General features: G+C 42.8%; 1 protein-coding gene across 2 annotated transcripts; it reads right to left on the reverse strand.

Moving 5' to 3' along the window:
* Positions 1 to 177: 177 nt before the first annotated feature.
* FRZB (frizzled related protein) lies at positions 178 to 21,217 on the reverse strand. 2 transcript variants are annotated; one of them, XM_074548121.1, is made up of 7 exons: positions 20,553 to 21,217; positions 18,967 to 19,001; positions 11,816 to 11,863; positions 6,763 to 6,828; positions 4,313 to 4,517; positions 4,074 to 4,137; positions 178 to 1,168 (listed from the first exon to the last, which is right to left on the reverse strand). In XM_074548121.1, exons 1-7 carry the CDS (start codon positions 21,200 to 21,202, stop codon positions 1,061 to 1,063), a joined length of 1,176 nt encoding a protein of 391 aa, XP_074404222.1. In that variant the 5' UTR covers positions 21,203 to 21,217; the 3' UTR covers positions 178 to 1,060. The 2 variants fall into 2 exon arrangements, with proteins under 2 accessions (XP_074404222.1, XP_005486978.1); XM_005486921.4 differs by lacking the exon at positions 18,967 to 19,001 and having other exon boundaries at positions 20,553 to 21,082.
* Between the last annotated feature and the right edge of the window lie 2,047 nt (positions 21,218 to 23,264).

The following is a 23,264-nucleotide window of genomic DNA, read 5'->3' on the forward strand; positions in this document are numbered from 1 at the left end:
TTTTTGATTTCTTTTAAGCATGGGAGAGTAGAAAAACAAAGATAATTTCCAATATGTTGGCACCATCTGCAAAGAATTCTATTAAAGCACAAAAATTAGGGATTTTTTTGGTTTTTATATTTTCAAGGGTAGTGTTAGCAATATGATGTTGGTTCAGAAGTCAGGTAAGGTCTGTGGTTGGCAACTACAATTCTTTTATTGGACATATGTTACTGAGCATTGAACACTTGTTTATGTAGGCACAGATTTAAGAATAACACCACAAAATCAAAAGTCTAAACTGCAGACCTGAACTGAGAAACTGACCTGGTGAGTCTGTCTACTCCTATAACTAAGCTGAGAAAAGGGAGAAAAAACTGCCATTATAAGAGAAGAAGCATAAATTTAGTTATAAATTAGGGTTACAGAACTAGATAATATTTCCTTTAAGGTCCAAAGCACTGGAAAACCCAGGTTCCCTGTGTACATGCATGGGGAAATATTTAGAGTCTGCCTTATGCAAGTGGTTTATCTGTAAGAAAACTTAATAAAGCTGTACTGATTCAAACAGTTCTTTTAGAAAAAAAAAAAAAAAGTAATTCAGAATTATATTTCAGAATAAAAAATTATACATTTAAATGCAGATGATAACCTACCCAAAAGAGAGCAAGTTTCAGCAAACAGTAACCAGGAAAGAGTGAACAGGGAAAGCCCGTGAGAGCTATGACTTTAAGCAATGGTTTTTGCCAGATTTCATTCCTGCTAGCATCAGAATTTTCTCCCAGAGAAGATTTAGGAGATAAAAAGGTAAATTGAACATTGTCTTTCTTCATCTCATAAGGGCAGTTTTCTACAGTTCTTAGCAACAGAAAAAAACCAAAAAATATACATTTCCAGAACTTGCACATATCCAAAAAGAAAAAGGTGGAGAACAAAGAGGGAGAATAAAACCTAATAAAAGCTAGAACATGACTTTGTAGTAAACAATAGAATATAACGTGCAATAGTGCAATTTCTCCTTTGCTGCTCCAAGAGGAAGCCCCGGCAGCCAGTCCCGTGCGTCCGGCATCCCTCGGCGGGGTCACGCCCAGCTGCGAGCCTGCCGCGCCCCGCCGGGCTTCGGGGCCGCCGCGCTGGGGCCGGGCTCGGCCCGCCCCCTGCCCGCCTGCCGCAGCTTCTGGTCCCAGCGCTGCGGGGAAACGAACGGCGTTAGCACGGAGAGGCGCAGGGGTTACCTGAGAGACTGCAGGGACTACCTGAGAGATGGCAGGTGTTACCTGAGAGATTGCAGGAATTACCTGAGAGAGTGCACAGGGACTGCCTGAGAGATGGCACAGGGGTTACCTGAGAGATGGCACAGGGGTTACCTGAGAGATGGCACAGGGGTTACCTGAGAGATTGCACAGGGATTACCTGAGAGATGGCACAGGGACTGCCTGAGAGATTGCAGGAATTACCTGAGAGATGGCACAGGGATTACCTGAGAGATGGCACAGGGATTAACAGAGAGACTGCACAGGGGTTACCTGAGAGATGGCACAGGAATTACCTGAGAGACTTCAGGGATTACCTGAGAGACTGCACAGGGATTACCTGAGGGATTGCAGGGATTACCTGAGAGGTTACAGAAATTACCAGAGAGTTTACAGAAATTACCAGAGAATTTACAGAAATTAACAGAGAATTACCAAAATTATCAGGAGGTTACAGAAATTAACAGAGATTTACAGAAATTAACAAAGAGCTCCCAGGAATTAACAGAGTGTTACAGAAATTACCTGAGAGTCACAGGGATTACCAGAGAGGTTACAGAAATTACCAGAGAGTTACAAGAATTACCAGAGAGCTCACAGAAATTAACAGAGAGCTCTCAGGAATTAATAGTGTTACAGAAATTACCTGAGAGCCACAGGGATTACCAGAGAGTCACAGAAATTACCAGAGAGCTCACAGGAATTACCAGAGTTACAGAAATTACCAGAGAGGCTACAGTGTTGCCCTGTTCTTCTAAGCCTTCTGATGTTTATATTCTTGTAATGAACTTTCTCATCCACTTTTCTGTAAATATTGTTTTACATTCTTTTCTGGAAAAGGAGAAATTTGATGGACTCTTGGTTTGTCCAGTGTCATTGGAGAGGTGGCACTGTCATCCTCCAATCCACTGTCACTTTTGGAAATCTATAAATGCTGGAGTCAGAATTAAACTGCCCTTCTTTTACCTTAGAGATTGCAGTGTTGGCATCATTTTATTTTGTGTCCTACAGTGACACTACAGAAATTACCAGAGAGGCTACAGATGCACCTTTTCAAATGTTTCACACAGAAAATGTGTTCACAAACAGCAGCAAAAGCTGCTATTGCTGTTTCCACCATGTCACCTGACTGTGCTGGGCTCAAGGGTGCAATGAGAGCTCATTGGGAAAAGTCCCTATTTAAATGTTAAACATTTAAAAGTTCCCAATTAAACAGGGAAACTGTTTCCTGGCTTTCCTGCAGCTTCTGGGAATGAAGGGTCTGACCCAAGGCTTCAGCACAAGGGGGACTCACTTTCGAAATAATAAAACTTAAATGAAGCCACTCATGTGGTTTTTGGGGGAAGCAGGAGGAAAAAAAGTTAAGGGGTTTTTGTTAATTAAAAAAATATTTGGTTTTATTTTTGCAGGCAATAGAAATTACAGTAAAAACAGCAACAAAAAAAGACATAATAAATGTAGTTTGCACAACTGCTGATGCTCTTGGAAAGAAAATTATGATAAGAAGTGGGTGGGGATGTGGTAGGATCCTCAACACCCCTGAGGCTGGGTGTGAGGGCAGAGGCAGCAGGGTAAAGACAATAAGGAAGGAAGTAAAAAAGTGTGTTCCCCAAAACAATTCCAACAAATAATGTTATCACCCAGGAGCTGAAACTGAACAGAAGTCAGCTCATGGCAGCAAAATGATATTTTCTCTGTGGCACTGGATTTCCCAGGGTTCTGCCAAATCAAACAACAACTTGAAATAAGATCCCTGTATCTTTCACTCCTGTAATCTCCACTGATGTGAGAAATGTGTACAGAAAACCTTGCTTTTATAAACACAACAGCATTTTCCTGCCAGTGATCCTGACACTGATGAAGAAAGTGCTGAGTGGAAGAGAAGACTGGTTTGCACAGGCAAAACCACTATGGCAAATGTATGGCTGAGAAATTGTGTCAAAATGAGAATATTCAGTGTAAAGTGACACTCCTGACAATGTCAAAACCACTGACACTTTGCAGTGCATCAGAACATCAAAAAGGTATGTTGAATATATTAAATCTATTTCATAAAAAGGTAATCCTTCCAGAAACTGGAAGGCATTAAAAAACGTTTAAGTAAGAAAAAACCAGAATATATTTTCATTTAGAGAGCTGGGGTTGCTCAGCCTGGAGAAGGATTCAGAGAGATCTTAGAGGACCTTCCAATACCTAAAAGGGCTACTGGAGAAATGGGGAAGGACTTTCTACAAGAGCATGTAATGACAGGACAAAGGGTAATGGCTTTAAAATGAGAGAGATTAGATCAGATTAGATTAGATTATATAAAATATAGGGAAGAAATTCTTGGCTGTGAGGGTAGGGACGCCCTGGGACAGGGTGCCCAGAGAAGCTGAGGCTGCTCCAATGCCAGAAATACTCAAGGCCAGGTTGGATGGAGCCTGGAGCAACCTGGGTCAGTGGAAGGTGTCCCTGCCCATGACTTAATCTGAAAAACATTTGCAAAGCCCCCGGGTCTGTTTGTTTTTTTTAAATTCATATCACAAGCCCAACTAGCAGGTATGTGTTGTGGAACACACAGTTTGCTACAGAGTTAAAAGACTCCTACTATTTGCTTTTTTGAGACAGAGCTTTTGACTACTGCTGCAATGGGATACTTTGGGGTAATTCAATGTATCCCTTTAATTTACTCAGCAAGCAGTTCTAAGAAATACAGCAAATAAAACACCAAGTTCATTTTTGATACGTGATATTGATTAACTGGAGGCAGCACACAAATTTTCTTCCCTTATTTTGAAAAGGCAGGTAGATGCTTTATGGCACCCACAACATTTGGCTTCTAGTGAGGTATTTTCTTACCTTTATTTTTTTACCAAGACGTTCCTTCCACTTCTCAGCTATGGAGCCTTCCACCAAGAGTAACCTACACAACAGAGACAACTCCATCAAGGGGCTATACAACCCAGCACACACAAAACTAAAATCTCTGCACCTGTAGAGAGACTTGCCCTCCCTGAAGACCAGGTTTTCCTTCCTTTTGGCTCTGACTTTGAGCTTTATGACAGGAGAACGGCTGAGGACAGCACAGGAGGAGTTACCTGGAGCGCTCCTCATCCTCGTAGCCCATGATGATGTATTCCTCATTGGCACTGAGGGGGGGACACAGGCAGCCAGAATTCGTGTGGAGGTTTACAGTGTCCTTTGGGATGTTGACCAGGGAAGATTTCAGGATCTCCTTGACTTCCACTACTGCAGTGACATCGTGGCATTTAGTCTTCACCTCCTTCACTTTAGCGCGGATGACTGGGGAAAGCCACAAAGAGCATTGTCAGCAGCAGCAGAAAATGCAGGGCACTCCCCAGCTGCTCTTGGTGACCCCTGGCATTCCTCTTTTGCACGGTCCCTCATCAGAAATTAGCTGAACTCCTGCAATGTCTCTGCCTCCATCTCTTCACTACTTCACCTTCCACCAAGGAGGCGCAGGTAGCTCAGTGTGTCCCTTAATAATGGTCAGGAGCAGGACTTATGTACCCATTGGATTTATGTCCTGCTTAAGTTGGGCTTTGATTTCCTTCCTTCCTTTCTTCTTCACTCTTTCCATGTTAAATATATTAAATCTATTTCTTGTGTGCTCTCCCTTGAGCTGTGACTGTTCCCTTTCTGCCTACCTGCAGTACTGATGAGCAAACTTTATCACTCTGAACCTTACACAGAAAGGGAATGTGCATTAAAACTTCTCATATCACTACTTCAGCTGGATGACAGGCCCTTACCTTTTCTATTCTCTCCAGTGACCCAGCACTAATCTGCTCTGCACTTTCTGAACTTCAAATGCTCCTGATCTTGACCCAATGACCTCTCTAATTGTTTCCTCTCTTGGCCTCTCTTTTTGCCTCAAGTTGCACAGGAGGAAAGGCTGCCTTTGAAAGGCAAAGATTTTCATTCTCTCGGGGTGACCAGTGAACTGATACCACATACAAATGCAAAGCCAACCCAGAGGTCGTGCTCTAGAGAATGCCACATCATTCAAAGAGTCCCTTTCCACACTATAAATAGGAGATACACCAAATTCCAAATGTCTCCTGTGTGAAAAAGGTAATATAGAAGAAAGAAAGCCTTAGACTAGCACATCTTCTCCCCATAACAGCCATTAACCAGCATATCTTGCAGGCACATTAAATACAGTTGCCAACAAACACCAATTTGTGTATCTAGTATGAACAATTTACCCCAAGTGATTCCCTTTCTCAAAACCTTTTAAGATCTCAAAATAAAATATTATTTTAGTTTGGAGGCATTTCAAATGCCTTTTAAAACCCATTTAATTTTAAAAGCTTAAGAAAATGGACAGGAGCAGGCCCAATGACTCTGCCATATGCAGTTTCTGACCACAGAATAGCCACTGTAATTTTTTTGTAAACAAATTCACCAAAACAACATCAAATTGACTATTGACCAAAAAAGTGTTTGAATACAGCTGTAATTTTTTAGCTTTTAATAGCAAACTACTTTTAAAATAAGATTATCTGATTCTGGTTTTATAAATGTGCAATCTTAATAAATATTATACAATTACTACCATTTAAATAAAGCCTTAAAGCTGAGCTGAACCTAAGGCTCTTCACCTGATTAATAGGAAAAAAAGAAGTGTTGCATATTGATAAAGCTTTATAAAATAAGTGCTTGTTACCCTTGTAAAATCATTGGTCAGGCCTGCAACTTTGGCTAAGCAGAAAAGGACTGTGGGAAAGTGACTGAGCTGAATTCGGGGTAGAAAAAGAAGTTATATAACCATGATGTGTTCACATTGTGGTTATGGTGGTTGGTTGGATTAGGTTTGTAATGGTTTCAACTAATAAAGTTTTAACTTTTAAGTTTGTAACTGATACAACTGATACTTTAAGTTCATAACTGATAAAGGCTTAAGTGTTTAAAAAGTCCTGGGTTTTGCAATAAGGAAGGGCCCAATGTTCAGTCCCTGTGATATGTATTCAGTGGTTTCACTGCCTTAGTTTGCTTGAAACTGACAGTATGAAGGAAAACATGAGCCTGGAGCTGTGATATGCCTGAAGAGCAGGCCATGTGCACTTGTACAGGTGTTACAGACAGCCTAACACAGCTAGCAAGAGCTCACTGCTGGCTTTGAGACACCAGAAGGAAAAGAACCTGTCAGATCTCATGGAGAGCTAGCGGGCACGAAAGCTGCAACAAACATCCCCTTCTCCAAAAGCTGAGGGTACTGGCAATCACAGAGGCAGCTCAGGCACAGCAATGCCATTTCTGTTGCATCCCTGTTCACACCAGACAAGCACACAACCCTCAAATGCCTGCACTAAAACTGAAATAACAAAGATACCCTTGTACCAAGTATCAAGCTAATCCCCTCCATCCTTCTAATTTGGAAATGATCCAATCTACACCTTCCTCCTGCAATAAGCAATATTGGGTTAGCAGCAGTAACAGTGAACTTTTTAGGCTTTTTTAATGAGAAGTTGCCCCTTGTTGCAGGTTTAGAAGAGCTGGGAGCTGGCAGTGCAGCTGCTCTCACCGTAGTTGTAGTTGTTCCGTAGGTAGGTCTTCTGGGTAGCTTTCACTGGCTTGCACTTGCAGCGCTCTACAGAAACAAAAAGCTTTGTTTAGAACGAAAAAAACATGTATTCAGTGACAATCTTCCCAAAACCTGGAGCTCACACAGTGTGGGAATTGGATTCATAAAAAATAAATCCAAGAAATAAATTTGATGTTTTTGCTCATTGACTGCCGCATACACTGAAGTACACAAGATACTATTCTTAACATTATTATTATAATAATTAATGAACATAAATTTATCTTGTATCTTTACCTTTTTTAGATAAGGGGTAAAACTTGATCTTTTAAATAAGTCATCCAACTATGATCTATCACCTGTTTTAATTTGATCTGTTAAATCTTGTTAAGCCAAGAAACACTTATTGTAATTATTGTATTGTAATTAGGAAATAGTTGGCTTCTGATTAGTCCCAGGTAAAATAAAATAGACTAAATTGCAAGACAAGAACACAGCCTCACATTTCCTTCAGTTTTAAGGCAGTATTGTCTTATTTTATGAAATTTAGAATGTATTTTGTTAGTCTAGTTCTATCTCTAAATTACTGACATACCCATGTTCTTATTGAAGAACATCCTAGTCACCCTCATGCTTTTTAAATTTACATTTAAAAGAACTGTACAAAATGCTGCATTATTCCTAATCACTATTTAGAGATACAGAAACTAACACTAAAGTAATTAGATTGGGATGGTGTGAATTATAACACCTTGTATTGTCTCACTCTTCTCATGGGACTGAAAAAGGAACAGAAGTTTTTAAACCACGTCTCAGCTACCCCATCTCTAAGTCAGAAAAGGGTTAAATCAAAAAACACCTAACAAAAATTTCACTGAACTGACTTGCTTATTACAGTGAAACACTAAAAACCACAGGGCATTCCTGGCCTGTTCTGCTGGGAGATGAGGAACTGCCCATGAGACCTTAAATGTTTTTTAGGAGAACAACCTGACATACTGAAATTAAAAAAAAAAAAACAAAAACAAACCACAGCACAACAACAAAGACACACAGACTTTGAGACTGGAGTGACAAAATCATCATTTAAAGCCAATTCAGTGTTCAATCCTGAGCTCACAGGTGCTGTAATTCCATCCTTGCAATGCTGCTCTCTCTGTGCTAGACTTAAGGAATGCCCTCACTTCTTCTCCTTTTATCATACAAACCATAACAGAGACACAGAAAGAAAATACTGTGGCAGTGCATGACTGAACATTTTTTTGAGTATTATCAGGTCAGTATCTCAGGTCAGTTGAGCAAACTGGGATATTCTGGCCAGCAGGCATTCATTGACTATTTGGCATTGGAGGGGACCTTTAAGGGCCACCTGGTCCAACCCCCTTGCAAATAAGCAGGGACATCTTCAGCTGGATCAGGTTGCTGAGAGGTCCATCCAATCCACCATGAGGAATGGTGTAAATTTTGCACAATTTTATTATGACCCAGAAGTCCAAGTTTAATGAAAATAGAGAATTTCTTAGCCCTTGTGGCCAGAAGGACAGCCTTCAAAAAAACAACACAAATGAGCACTGTCAGAGCAGCATTTCCAAAGGTGCAGATGCCAGACAGCTGGGAACTCTAAGAGAGGTAAAAACATTTTCATTAGTGCCCTGGGAATGCTAATACTGAACTCCAGAGCCACAGTGGTGTTCAGAAACACCACTGGTATTTCAGGGCTGGTTGTTCTACTGCAAATATTTACTTTTTATTTTACACCAGTGTCTAAGTGTGGTTTGGTGGAGTAATTTCAAACAGCAGATCCCAGTATTACATGTGCATGTGCATCTATTTCGACATTTGATTTGGCATAAATGGAAGTAGATTTAATGCAGTTTATTTCTATGCACCATCATTCTAAGTATCAATGCATATAAGCTAGTGGTTTAGTTAAATCTAACATGAAGAGTCTGAAAAAGAACTTTTATTTGATTATATAAGATTTCTGCATATTAAAAAAATTAAAATTGATGGAAACATTATTTTCTATTGGAAGAATTTTTGTAGTTGAAAATACAAAAAAAAATACAGGAAAGAGGAAAACATTTCAAAAGAAAAGTATATTATTTCCTTGAATTTCAAACACATCCTCAGGAATCTATATATAGAGCCCTACATACTTTAACTTTTCTATGTGTTTGTGTTAAAACAACAAAAGCACAGAAGGGAAGTGATTTTTGGCTTCCCTTCTGCCTTTGTGAGCTCATGGATACTGCAGGCCAAATGACAGCTGCCTTGGAGCAGAGAATAAAAGATGTGCTCCTGTGACCCACACTCACACAAGCACTTCAGCACTCAAGTCCAGCAAGTGGCACATTGTAATGTTCTCCTGCTCTACAGAACTTTGCACTGTGTCCCAGGTAAAATAAAACAGGCTAAATTACAAGACAAGAACACAGCCTCACATTTCCTTTAGTTTTAAGGCAGTATTACTTTATTAACTTTACAATATATTTTGTTAGTCTATTTCTAAATTATTGACATGCCTATATTCTTATTGAAGAACATCCTAGTCATCCTCATGCTTTTTAATTTTACATTTAAAAGAACTGTACAAAATGCTGCATTATTCCTTATCACTATTTAGAGATACAGAAACTAACACAAAAGTCATTTGCCAAGGTCAGTTACAAAGTTAGAGCCAGAACCAATTCCTCTCTCCCAGCTCCTGGTAGAGTGATTTTCCAAGGAAGGCAAATGCTGACCTTCCCCCAGGGAGTGGAAACACCCACAAAAGGTGGCAGTAAAAGTGTACTGCATCACCTGATGCTGAGGGAAAATCCCATCCTACCTGACAGCCTCCTCAGCAGCTGCCAGGATTAGCAGAAGAGCTCTGACACCACAACAATGCCATGTCCCCAGCACAGAGACAGCAGCAGAGGCTCCCACTGGCTTTGGCTGAGATCACAGCCAGCCATTAAATCTTCTTTTCAAATAAATACAGGACTACAAACTGCTCAAAGTCCCTGTCTTTGAAAACTTCACTCTGTCAATGCCAAAAGACATGGAGAGAATGGTTTTCCCCATGGATTGCTACCAAGAAACATCTGTGCCATCTTAAATAAATGTGTATGATGGAAAACCTGGCTGTAATCCTGACCCGTACAGGCACTCAAACCTGGCAAACACCTCCCAGATAAAGAAAGGATAAAAAATAAACACTCTAGAAAATTTTCTAAGAGACTCAAGGAGCATGTGATGAAGCAGAAAACAATGGACTTCACTGCCAACAGAGGTAAAAAAGGTGTCCCAAAAAACCCTCATGCAGACTCAGAGGGAAGGTTTCGCAAGCAGACACTGACAGGGAAAAAAAGATGTCTCAAATAGGGATAACCTATGAGTACTGCTCCCTGTGACCATGCACAGCAGCACAAGCAGTCAGATGCAGAAACCACAAAGCTGAGAATGGGATTTTTTAAAAAAAAAAAGTATCAATTTGCTACTTGCAAACAAACCAACAAAACTGTTCTAAATTTACTTTACTGAGCACATAAACAAAGCCATTTTGATACATGGCCTTTCAGGTGGTCCAACTGTGTTTGTCAGTTCAGACAGATGCAGCACACTGAACTAGAAATCATGTTTGAACAGTAAAAGCAGATACTGCAGCAGCAATTTTTCTGTGCATCCTTACCCTATTTTCTAGATGGGATTTTTTTTAGGTCTGGTTTTGCTTTTAGCCATCAAAAAGCATCACAACAGGCACAATGTGACTGAAATTTCCTCTTCTACTGCGGGGTCACTCATTGGACTTACATGCCTATGGACAGGCAGCAGTAAAGATATGCCTCACAGTTTTGATTTAAGGTGACAATGAGAACACACAACTTCCTTCATGCTCAGAGTGAAGCTTGTATGCTCTCTGTACAGTCCACATGGTGCATGAAATCCCAGCTTTCTCAATGCCACACAACTGAAAATGGCTTCAAGCTATGAAGATACTAACATTAGTAACAAATATCTTTAGCCAGTCTTCCAGACATGGTCTCATGCTCAAGACAATTTAAAGCAAAGCTTGTTAAGGGGCTTGCTGTTATGAGGTTTTTTTACCTGTACCTGGGCTTCTAGAGGGTATGCACTGTGATTTGAAGAACATTTTGCACAAATATAGCTGTTTTAACACTGGAACCTACTGACTAAAATTTTAAACTTTATTATATAAACTGGGCATTACTGATATATTTTTGCAATTTGGTCACAGAGCTTAATGCTGAAATTCTATCTATAGGTATCTAATGTTAGGTTCAACACCTTTTAGGTGAACATCAGTGCACACTGTAGCTCATCAGCACCTCTGCAGAAGGAAAGACATGGAAGTCAGTACTACAGCTTCCAAGTCTCAATTTCTTGACAAAGATCTAAGAGGAGAACTTTGGATGGAATCATAATAAAATTCAAGAAAATCTACAGTCATTGGCTTGCATGGGCAAAAGATTCACATTCCTATAACTATTAGCCACCATCCTGGGCTTTGCTTCTTTGCATTGGCAAGTAGTGGTAATGCTCAAGGGGTTTTATTCAGTTCTAGCAAAACCAAAACAGCAATAAAAAGCAACAAGGAACTTGCTGGAATAAAACCACCCTCAGAAGGTGCCACTCTCAAGCTCCTCAGGCTAAAGGGAGCACTGCCATTATCTACAAACAGTACTGAATTTAATTTGAAAACTTTAAGGTCAAAATGAACCATTATCTTCACTGGTTTTGCCCAGGGAAAAATCAATTTAACGATTACTCTCCCTGTTCAAGACAAAACCTTTAATAAAATCAGCACAGCCCTCCTGCTTTGATGGACATTTTGAGGCTGACCAGCCCCCAGATCCCACCTCCCCATGGAATGCAAAAGCAAAATCTGCAGTATTCTCAGTCAAGACTAAGTATTTAAGTATTTATCACTTAGTACCTCTCTTAGTTAAATATTTAAAGGATTTGAAAGTCTACAGCTTATTATACAATTTTATAAAAATTATTATACAGTTTTTTTACTTATTATACAGTTCTATAAAAATGTACTTACCAATGCCAGCACCTCTACAGTTGCCGTTATTAGAATCCATAGGGAAATCTGCCATGGATTTGTAAAATATGTAAAAAAAAGTTAGTATTTTTAATATTGGATTATTTCACTACACACACATGACAATGTTTTCTCTTTCTGTAATATTTAGTACGTGGAAACTTAATAACTTCAATAATAAACAGTTTGCAATATTCTAGAGGTCATTCCAGTTAAAGTTGACACAATGTCTTACCCATATTTCACCTGAATCCAGCATATCATGTTAATTGCTGAAGCAGACTAAATATCCCATTTCCATTGCTACAGACTGGCAGGTTTCAGACAAGAGTTGACATTTATGCCATGAATTTTGATCACCTACAGAAAACATGTGTAGTGTTTGCATTTAATTAGATGATGAAGGAGAAATTACTTTGGGGGATTTTTTTGGTTACTGAGGAAATCAAATCAACCAACCACAATCACGCTGTTGAAGCAAATGCCAAAATAAATGTTTCAGACCTTCCCCTCAGTTTAAAAACACACTGATTACTCTGAAGGACAGATAAGGAACAGAAGTTTAAACAGGCACTCTGCCCAAAGAAATGCTTTCAGACACGTTCCTAAGTGGACCGTGTCCCACATTAGTAAAATGCATCATTTCAAACCTATTTATTAAATCACACCTGTTAATGGGTTTATACATATATTTAATAATGAAAAACAAGTATGTTAATGCATATAACCTTCAATGAGCCAAGGACAAAATAAATACAAGAGGAACAAGAACTGGGAGAGATGCAGGACACTTCACTAGAATGGCACATAAAATGGAAAAACAAATGAGCTTTCAAAGAAAAAAACCCTTCTGTAATTTTGCACATTTATTCATTTATGCTGCTCTTCCAATTCTGGAATCTGGTATCCTACAATCAACTTTTCTTAGATTCTTACATAATCATGGAGGCAATCCTGCTGCCTTTGCAATGTAGAACAAATGTAACAAAAGCTCCTCTCTTGGATCCTGAGCTGTAAGGTTTTGGCTGTAAGGCAGCCCAGGATACTCCTGATACTCAGTACTCCTGATGACTTCAGATGTGTGGATTAAATGATAAGGGCCAAGTATATATACATATATGTATATATTTATATATGTATATTATCACAAATTCTGTAATACCTGTTCACAAGAAAAATAATATTACTTAGCTAACCTTCTAACTTCACCACCCATGTTAAAAAAAAATTAAATCTCCTCAGAATGAATACTTATACTACTCAAAGCAATATGAAACTTCATTTACATAAATGAGGATGGAGCTAAACCACAGTCAGGGCAAGAGTAAAGCTGAAAAACAACTAATTCCCTCACATAATAACTTCAAAAAAATTGAGACTTCAGGAATAATTATTCTAACCAACACAAAGAGCAAAGAGTATAGAACATAGCAAAGGAAGATTGAACAGATGCTCTTCTTTTATATTCAATATCCTGTTGCTAATAAAACATCAGGTCCATTTTCTTGCAAAGAAAGTTCCAAACCACCACAAGATCTCTGCTTATAGAAGAAAAAAACCAAACATCTTTAGGAATCAATCTGATCTTTGCAATCAAGTACTTCCACAGAACCTTTTAATCTTCAACATGTTGCCATGTAACAAGTCAAACTATCCAAGCTGATTCTTTCTTTCATGTTTGATTTTGATTATTCACCTGAGTTATTCTCAGTGCATTAAGAACACATTTTATATAGCATCAAATGCACTCTGGCATTCCAGGATGTGATGGAAGAGGAATTGAAATGGTTTCCCTCTTGCAAATGGCAAAAGAAAGGACAACCACATTTCTCATTCTTCCCCTCCTGGGCCAATTATTTGTTGTCTTGTTCATTCAGCCAAGCTGTAGCTTTAAATCTACAATTCCTTCTGATGTGGTAAAAGCATAGAGAGAGTTCTATGGTCTGATAATCTTCCCATCTGCTCCAAGTACAGACAAAATATCTGCAGAACCCTCCAGCCACAAAGAGGAGGCCTCTCTGTGTACCTAGGGATGGCATCAGATGTTTCCCCACTCTGGGCACCCAAAATCCCTGCAGAGAAAGCTCTCAGGATTCACTGCCCCTCTCACTCAGCTGCCTTGGCCACCTTCTCAGGTCTTCTAGAAGGCTATCTGCATATGACCAAGCCAACTGCTCTGGTTTTTCAGGTGGCCCAGCAAGCTAAAATTCCTACCAAAATAGGTATTTCAGGGATAGTTTGTTCATACCTTCAAAGCACATTGCCCATTGTATCAAAATTGTTACTGGGGACAGAAAAAAAATCATCATGGAGAAGACAAGAGACGTATCACATTAAAGGCTTACCATCTCCCATCCACAGAAGGAAAAAGAAGCCCTGAAGTCCCTACCTAAACTAAGGATGGATCCAAACAGACATGACTTTGTGGTGCTTGAGCAAACCTAGTCCAATCCACATTGAAACTGCACCTCAAAATAAACCAGAGCCCAGTACAGGGTTCACAGCCTTCCCTGGCCCACGTGGAGTACAATGTCCACAAGTATTGGCTGAGGAACCTCCCTTGGAGCTCACACCAACACAGGAGAACCAGTGAGCACTTGGTATGGGCAGTATAAACAGGCAAACAAGCATGGAACTGACCTGCTTTACCAGATGTCCCCACACACTCTCAGGTACACAACTTATTTTTAACCAAATTACAGCACACCACAGCCTCGAGGCATCTGCTAACTCTGCACTGCCAGGTCACCTGTCCCAAACCAGAATTCCCAATGAATTGCTGTGTGTGCAGCCAGAGCAATTCAGACACTGTGTGCAGAGCAGCCAGGAGTGGAAGTGCCTCCTGTTTGTGTGCCTGCACAAAGGCAGCAGGGCAGGGGTGAACAGGTGCCCATACCACCAGCTCATAGCTCATTTCTGGACTTGGGAGGGCTTGGGCCAGGCAAGGGTTGACCCTGCCTTGGTGTTTATCCTTTCCAATGCACTCATGTCTATGCAGGGATGACTGGTTTCTACAGATGGACAGGAGCATGGGCTTGGAGACCTCTGCCACTCAGTGACATCTTTCTGGAAACCCTTCTCATTTCTCTGACCCTCTTCCCAGTTAAACTCATACAGTCTGGTCCCTGCTTACCCACGAGCCAGGAGATTGGAAGAGAGTCCAGCCCAGGGCTGCCACCAGCTACTGGTTCAGGTCTCAGGGTGTGTGAGCACTCACCCAGCCCCTGTGAAATCCAGCCCCTGTCCCCAGCACCCTCATGGACAGAGGCCTCTCTCCACCAAGCTGAAACCTTCAGCTGCAACACAGACAGAGGGAGAGGGAAAAAGCTATTTAAAATCCTCCAAACAACTGACTTCCTATTGTTCCATGTCTCTTCATGGGCAAACCCTCTGCCAAGTTCTGTCTATGCAAAGCAATCTTTCCAAAATAAATACCTGCCACTGATTGTTAGCTGGATCCCCAAAGAGGGGAACACCATCCAAAAGTTTCCTATTAAATTTTGTTTAGGAGCAGGGGACAAATCCAAGCTGTTTTTTTCCAGTATGCCATCCTAATTAATTTCTTTTCAGAGGGATTCTATATTAAAAATAATAAAAACCAAAACAAAACACTAACAAGGAGAGCTAAATGAAAGCCACTTACACAGTAAGTGTACAAAATAACAATGCCTGCAACCACAGATTTAGATGAGAGGTTTGGAAAAGAGAAACAACTTGGTAATACCTAGTTTTGAGCAAACATCTTTCCTATACCACTGTTTAAATAAATAAAAATGTTAAAAAGGCAGAGGAAGGCAAAAAATAACACAATCCTGGTTGTCATTATGATTAAAGAATATGGCCCAGCTATTACTGAAGCCACTCCAGGCACTGTGCTCCAAAGAATTAAACCATAGCCAGTGGCTGCTGCTTGGGCACCTTCTTCAGATTTACATATCTGTGAGCCCTATTAATTAAGAAACCCTTCCACAATGCATGAATTCACTGTCATTTACTTCAGCTATTAATACAGAGAGGATCTTTGCTAATTTGGTTGCAGAAACATGCATGGAAAGCCAAGTGATAGGAAAATTTATTCTAGTCAACATTTAATACAAAGAACTCTAACTCCAAGTTGTAGAGCAGGCAGCAACAAGGCTGTTCCACATAACATTTTATTCCTCACAACAAATCCCACCAGGTTTTGATGGCATTTAATGCTTAGACAGTAAAATCCAGGGGACTCAGCCTACAAAGGCAGCTAAACTGCAGTGAGCACATTACACCATTGATGGTATCTTGATTACTGAGATTTAAAATCCCTTATTTACTTCTCTTGTCCTGATTCGGCCTTGAAGTTTGGAATAATTTTGTTATTTAACTGAGAAATGAGGCTGCTCTCATGTTTCAGGAAAAGACCTAAACAAATCCCAACTTTATAAAACAATAACCTGGGCACAACTGCTTGTCCTCAGCACAATCTATAACACTCCCCCCAGCACTGTCATGCACATCAGCTGCTCTAAGTACAGCTAGGCAAAGACTGAGTCAGAACAAACTTGATCTGGAGCTTGGAAAACACTTTTTTTGGAAATTAAGGTAATAATAAATAAGAAACAAGCATGAGAAATGGCTTGTTCACTTGCCTTTTTAACCTGCAACGCCAAATTAACATACTGGGTTACTATGAGCTCATCCAGACAGACATGGAGGACTTGGGCCACATGGAGAAATCGTGGGTTCACATATGATTTAAGAAATAGGTGTCCAGCATGTGAATAATGTACAGTTTTCTTTAATGTTTAAGAGATAGTATTTTAAAATAAAAAAAATAAATTCAAGTTCTCCTTAGACATCTTATGATAGTTTGAGTGTTAACTACACATGGTTGATACCTTGTGATGTGGCTTCCCTTTTCTCCAACATCTTAGTAACAGGCCAACACACCTTCAAGCTATGTTCTTATCTAAGTAAGATAAGGTGAGACAACCTGCCTGACAGATCTGACTTCCAATATGCACAGAACCCATCACACTGCTCTGGTTTTGTTGCTAGCTCCCTCTTCAAAACAGGAATGAACATTTCAGTTGAGACATAAACACTCTGCCAGGCAGTAGCAGCCAAGAACACATGTTGAAGATGCTTTTTTAGTCAGCATCCCCATGCCAACACTTGCCACTTATTACCTGCAAAACTAAAGACAAGGTCCTGCCTCTGAAATTCTAGATTTGAGACAATTTTCTCTCTCAGCAGTTCCTGCTCCACAGACTTAAGGAAGTTTGACAGGGCCCTAAATGAGGAAAGCAGATAATGTGATAGATTGGAGGAAGAATAAGCAAATACATGTGAAGAATGAAATACAAGGAGCAAGTGAACAGCACCTCCCAGAGATGTAACACAGCTGATACTAATGTCTGCACACAGAACCACTTTCACCTCCAAAAAGGAAAGGACAGGGATGTGGGCTACATGCCATAGGAGACTTCAGACAGCATGCACTAATCTGACACCCAGGGTGTTAATGTATTGTCAGGATGCTCTTTCATCCTCCATCCTGGATGATGATTTGTTGGATCCTCCACAAAAAGCCAAATTATTCAGTATCACACTCACCTCCAGAACACTCACACCATGCCTGCAGCATCCCTCTGCTTTCTGGCTGTAAAGGAACCCGGATGTTTCCCAAAGAGAATGAAAAATCAAGAAACATACACTTCCCACATGTTTTAAGTCAGTTTCTGTAACTTGAAGAACTTGAGACCTCCCAATCAGCACTCCCACTCAGATTTTGGAGACCAGCACAAGCCCGGGGGTGTGCACAGCTATTTCTCTAACTGAGCCCAAAACACAGCACTGCTGTCAGCTTTCTCCATCACACACAAAGCAGTCCCTTGGTGCTGTGACAGGAAGGGTCTGGATCTTCCTCACACCTGGACTCAGATGAAGAGAGGTCCTAGAAGATGTCTGTGGTGGACTGTGCCTCAACAGCTGGAAGTGAACTTCTTACTGAGATTTATCACAGATTTTACCAACCACAGTTCCTCCATACTTTGCAACACTCACAAGTTACTGGGAATATAACTGATGGAAACTGGGCTTGTGAACCCAGTCCCTGCTCTGACAAGGACAAACACTGACTACATCATCCTTAAGGCTCTCTCATAGAAGGGACACGACAAATGTGGTGAACATTAGAACAATAATGCAAAAATAATGCAGAAACATGCAGAAACCTCAAGAGGATACAGTAGAACCCTATTACAGGTAGCAAAAGAATGAGAGCAAAGATTTCGCTTCTGAAGAAAACAAAAAAGCCTCTTCTGCAACAAAAGCCACAAAACAATGGATTATACTTCTGCCCACTCTATTAGGTGTAGTTTACAGACAGCAGAAGGGGCTAGAATGCTTAGGAGATAAATTAAAGCAAATAAGAGCAGGGATTCTGCACACTACTCATCAGGCAGTTGGTTATTTGTGTCTTCTACTGAGTTGCAATCCTTTATTTGGAGAATTGGTTTGAAAGTGTTCACCTTACCTCTTCCTAGAACAGGAATCCTTCCCACTACTTTCTAAAAGAACAGTTTTATTCCCTCAAGAAGGATTCTTTCAGTCTGGTGCATAATGCACCAGTTCAAAATATTCAGCCCAGAAATGAGAATGTCATCAGGTTCTCATTCACTGAAAGAGAGTTTTCATGGATCTGGCCCTGGAATCCCTCAAAGAGGTTATTGTACTGCTGAGGTCCTCAGAAATAGGTAACTCGGGGGCGATTTCAGCCAAGCTTCCTCCCTCCAGATTTGAATGTGATTGCTTTCAAATCGCTGCAGACCTGCCAAACCTTGAGCCATTTTTAAGGTGGTTTTGAAAGCACCTCAATGCTGCAGAGAAAGGTGCTTGGTGCTCAAAACCACATCTCACCCCAAAACTAGCCCAGCAGGACTGCAGGGCTCAGAGAGCAGCAGCTGATGGCAAAAATAGATGGTTATGTTCATGGGCTGGAAAAAAAGTAGGAAAAGACAAGAGGGAATGAGCTAGAAGTTAGAAATAGAGTAATAACTAGAGATATGAGGGTATGGAGGTTTCAGGACAAGCAGAGGGTAAGAGAATAGAGTCAGAGATGGATTAGGGTTTGTCTGGTCTGTAAATAAATGGAGACAGAGAGAGCAGCTTACCTGGGAAGGCTGAGCTGGGGAGCACGGTCAGGAAACTGAAGCGTGAGATTTTGTTAGGAGAAGAAAACAGGAATTACAGCGTTTGGCATTACTGGCAGAGGGATACATAAAGCATTTAGTAGTGGGAACAGAAGCACAGTAAAATACTGTGCTGAGCACAGCATGAAAAATCCCCCTTTCATTCCCAGGCCACTGCTGGGGGAGGACAGAGAGGTGAGATCCACTGCCTGTCAGTGAGCTCCCAAAACCCAGCACTGCAGCTGTGGGCACTGAAGGAGACAGGCAGCAGCACAACAAGCTCCTGGGGTGCACGGATGCTGCTCTGACCCCCCTGGTCTGCTCTCCCACCCCAGTATTGCTCTGATGGAGAGGTCTGGCAGAGCCACCAGCACTGAAACTTTGCGCCAGAGAAAATGGTAGGCTGGTTCCACCAGCAGCAAATGCTTTCCTGAAACTACACAGGAACTGTAGTCACTTTATAAAAGGTCGGAGCTCACTCGTGATAACCACCCACCAGCTTGCTTTAATTTCCTGTTCAATAGCCCCTTGTATTCAATATCTCTGTGGAGCTCAGCTCACCACATTGGAGGAGTGTCCTGCCAACTCCTCCAGCCCAAAGGCAGCTGTGACAGGAGCAGGATCCCTGAGGCACAGCAGGTTTGCAGCATGGTCTGAGCAGTCAGCAGTCCTCACCTGACTGGGCAGAGATGCTCCTGCCTCGGACAGTGGTGCTGGATGGCAGCCAGACACCCAGCACCAGCCACCCTGTGGGATCACAGTGAGCTCAGCTGGTGAAACAGGATGCAGAGAGAAAGCTGAGCAGCTCCAGCAGCCCCCGAGGCCACCATGGTCACACAGCATCAGGCTCGGGTGCAGGATGCAGCGTTTGGCTGGCTTCAGGGATGTTGAGAACAAAACACAAGGGAAGGCTGCACTTTGCTGCACTCCTCACCTGGCTGTAGTTCTAGAGCCCAGGGACCTGCTGTGGAACTGTGCTGTAACTGTACCTTCGGTGCTAACCACTAAGATGAGCATGTTTTCTCCCCTCCAGCCGTGCATATGCCACCACGGGCAAAGAAGTAGCTGGGGAGACCCCGGCGCCCCAGCTCCTGCCTGGGGCTCCTCTGGGCACTGATATTTCCCAAAATCTGTGGAGTGCTGGCATTGTGTGAGAAGGGAACAACCTGTTTTGGGAAGGAGCGGCTGAAGAGGAGCAGAGAGGAGCGGGGGCAGAGGGGGAACCGTCAGCCGGGGGGCTGCCCCTCATTCTGTGCCAGCAAGCGCTGCCGATGGATCTCCGGTAGAAAAGCGGTACGGAAACGTTTCCCTTTCGTGTGCAACGAGGGCTGCAACTCCCACACTCGGTGGCGGGGCTGTCACTTGTCACACACACTCTGTGCCCAACAGCAAAACTTTTCCAGCAGCGACGCGGCTGCTAAAGGCAGAGAGCAGACAGCGAAAGAGCGGAGGGCAGAGCAGAGAGAATCCGAGCGAGCAGCCGGAGGGGAGGCAGGGCTCCCGGGCTGCCCTCCCCGCCCGCCCGCCGCCCATTGTCCCCGCGCTGGTGCCGGTCCCCGCGCACTCACCCGCGCCCTCGGCGGTGACGATGGCCTCGGGGGAGATGCAGACCCCGCGGTCGTACACGGGCAGCTCGTCGCAGGCCAGGCTGTCGGGCCAGGCGTGGCTGTAGCGGACCAGGACGGGCTCGCAGCCGGCGCGGGCGCGCTCGCAGACGGACTTGCAGGGCTTGATGGGCTCGTGCTGGAAGTCGATGGTGCAGATGGGCGCGTACATGGCGCACAGGAAGAAGAGCAGGTCGGGGCTGCAGTTGGTGCCCAGCAGCCCCTCGAACTGCTCCATGGCCAGCACGGCGTTGGCCTGCGTGCTGTGGTGCAGGTGGTTCGGCATCTTGGTCATGTTCCAGGGCAGCGGCTTGCAGAGCGGGATGCGCACCGGCTCGCAGGCCGCCCCCCGGGCCGCGGGCGGCCGCCCCAGCAGCAGCAGCCCGGCCAGGGCCAGCAGCGGCAGCCCCCGCCTCATGCCGCCCGGCCCGACGGTAAGCGAGGGGCCGAGCGGGCGCGGCGCGGCGCGGGGGCGGCTCCGCCCGCCCTGGCCCGGCCCCGCGGGCGCGCACCGGGGCCCGCCCCTCCGCCCCGCAGCCCGGCCCCGAACAAAGGAGAGCGGCCCTGCGCTGGGGAGGGGGCTCGCCTGCTGGCAAGAACCCGAGAGGAGACATTTCTCTCTCAAGCGAGAGCTTGAATTCTCCCCGAAGTAAAAACTTACTGGGAGACTGAACACGATTTCAGACCAATCTCTCGGAGGTATATTCTTATCTTTTAACAAACACCTCTTTTTTTGTTTGTTTTTTGCACACACTATGCTGGGTACAAATGCTTAAGCAGGAGGTGCACGCGAAAAGCGTGGCACACAGACATAGCGATGGGTGAGCAGTTTTAGAGGAGAGTAATAGTGTTGAGAGGCTTAAAAATGACGGAGATTCAGCTCAGCAGCTGGGGATGCTTTCTTTACAGAAGGTTAAAAAAATTTGAAGAGGCCAGATACTGTTTAAGATACCTCGCAAAACAGTGGTGCAGCAAAAGGAGTTCTGACTTGATCAGAAAAAATGTGGCCTGATATAATCATAGAATCACAGAACAGTTTGAGTTGGAAAGGACCTTAAAGATCATCTAGTTCCAACCCCCTGCCATGGACAGGGACACCTTCCACTGGACCAGGTTGCACAGAGAACACAAGCTGATATTTATTAGCTGAGTAAGTTCTTTCCAGTTATAAATGCACGAGCAACTGCTTGATCCACATTTATTATTCCAGCTTCTGCCCCTGCATCAAACCTGTGAGTAGAAACACACCTACCACAAGCCAGTGCTCAGAAACCAGACCAAAAACGTGAACAAGCTGTGAAAGCAGACATGGATACAGGCTCACAAACACAGGGTCCTAAGCCTAGAAGGCTTTTCTGAAGTTTTTCACTTTATGACTGCAGATGAAACCTTAATCCCTTTAATTCAGCTGCTGATGTCCTTGTTCCAGCAAAGGCACATGCCAACCAAACAAGGAGTTGTGATATGGCCAGTGGAGTACAGGTACCTTTTATTTGCCCACCACTGCAGGTGCTAATTTCAGATCCAAACCTTGTTCCCTGCACTCCTAGAAGAAAATTTGGGCCTCAAAGGGAGGCAGAAATGTTCACACACGTGTGCATGTGACAGCCTTAGGAGGGATCAGTCAGGTGCCCATGACCCTGTGGCTGCATCCAAGCTTGCAAAATAGCCATGAAGGCAAAGGAAAGGGCTTTCCCTGCAAAGGGTAGCTTGCTCCTCTGCAGGGGGAATTAGAGAGAACTGGGTTTACTCATCCTCTTAGCTCTTCAAATTCAGTCATAGCAAAGCCTCAGGCCTGAGTTTTCCCTAGCAGTGTAAAAGAATACATGTTTAAAAAAAATATGGTATAATAAAAACCTTACCCAGGTGGTTGGAACTGAATACACTGGGACCTTACCTGACAGCAGTGAGTGTGAGAGCAGTGCATCCCCGAGAGTGAGTCCAGGGAAATGGGCCAGAGCAATGCAAAGCACCTATTGACATGAATTAACATATTTTCTACTTCACTATGAAATTCTCCCATCTCTGGGATTTTTTTTTCCAGATTGATAATTGATAATTACATAAATCAGCTTTAAAAGCATTTCCTGTGTTTTGCAGGGAAAAGCATTGATAATAGTGAATATTCCTATGCCTGCAATAAGACTATGAAGTCCATAAGCTTAATTTTTTAGTCCCAAGTCTATAAGATTACATGAGATGACCTTGTACTTCTTTACTCAAAGAGTAAAATTACTGAAAATTCTTTCAGAACAGCAAATGCCGGCATCCCCATGAGATCACAAACATTAAAACACATTCCTATACAAACTGGCTTCACATCTCCCAGTGCTGGTGTGAACATTGATACCTCCCATGCATTGAGCTGGCAGAGCACTGCCCACTTGCCCTGCTGGCAAGCTCCTGGTGCAGCTGGTGCCTGGGAGAGGATTGGGGCTGCTGGCCTGCAGGGCTGTCTGCATTCATTACCTCTTCATGCTTCCACTATAAATCAGCTTATACGAGGTGGTAAAAATTCACCTCTGGCTGGAACTAGGCAGTCTGATTACTGACCTGAAACATTGCTACTTTAACCAAACATTCACACCACCCGTGTCTGCCAAGGTATTTTCTCTTACACAGAAGCACTATGGCCAGCCTTGACACCTTTTTTTAACAGAGGAAGAGTCTGGTAAA

Source organism: Zonotrichia albicollis, chromosome 10, assembly GCF_047830755.1.
Source record: "Zonotrichia albicollis isolate bZonAlb1 chromosome 10, bZonAlb1.hap1, whole genome shotgun sequence".
NCBI classification, from domain to species: domain Eukaryota; kingdom Metazoa; phylum Chordata; class Aves; order Passeriformes; family Passerellidae; genus Zonotrichia; species Zonotrichia albicollis.

Excerpts from the sequence above, each read along its gene's own strand:
- FRZB (XM_074548121.1), bottom strand. The coding sequence starts at position 21,202 with ATGTCTCCTCTCGGGTTCTTGCCAGCAGGCGAGCCCCCTCCCCAGCGC. Across the intron at positions 19,002-20,552 it reads CGTCACCGCCGAGGGCGCGG|TTTCCTGACCGTGCTCCCCA; the intron begins GTGAGTGCGCGG and ends CTCACGCTTCAG. Across the intron at positions 4,138-4,312 it reads GAGGATGAGGAGCGCTCCAG|GTTACTCTTGGTGGAAGGCT; the intron begins GTAACTCCTCCT and ends TCTGTTGTGTAG.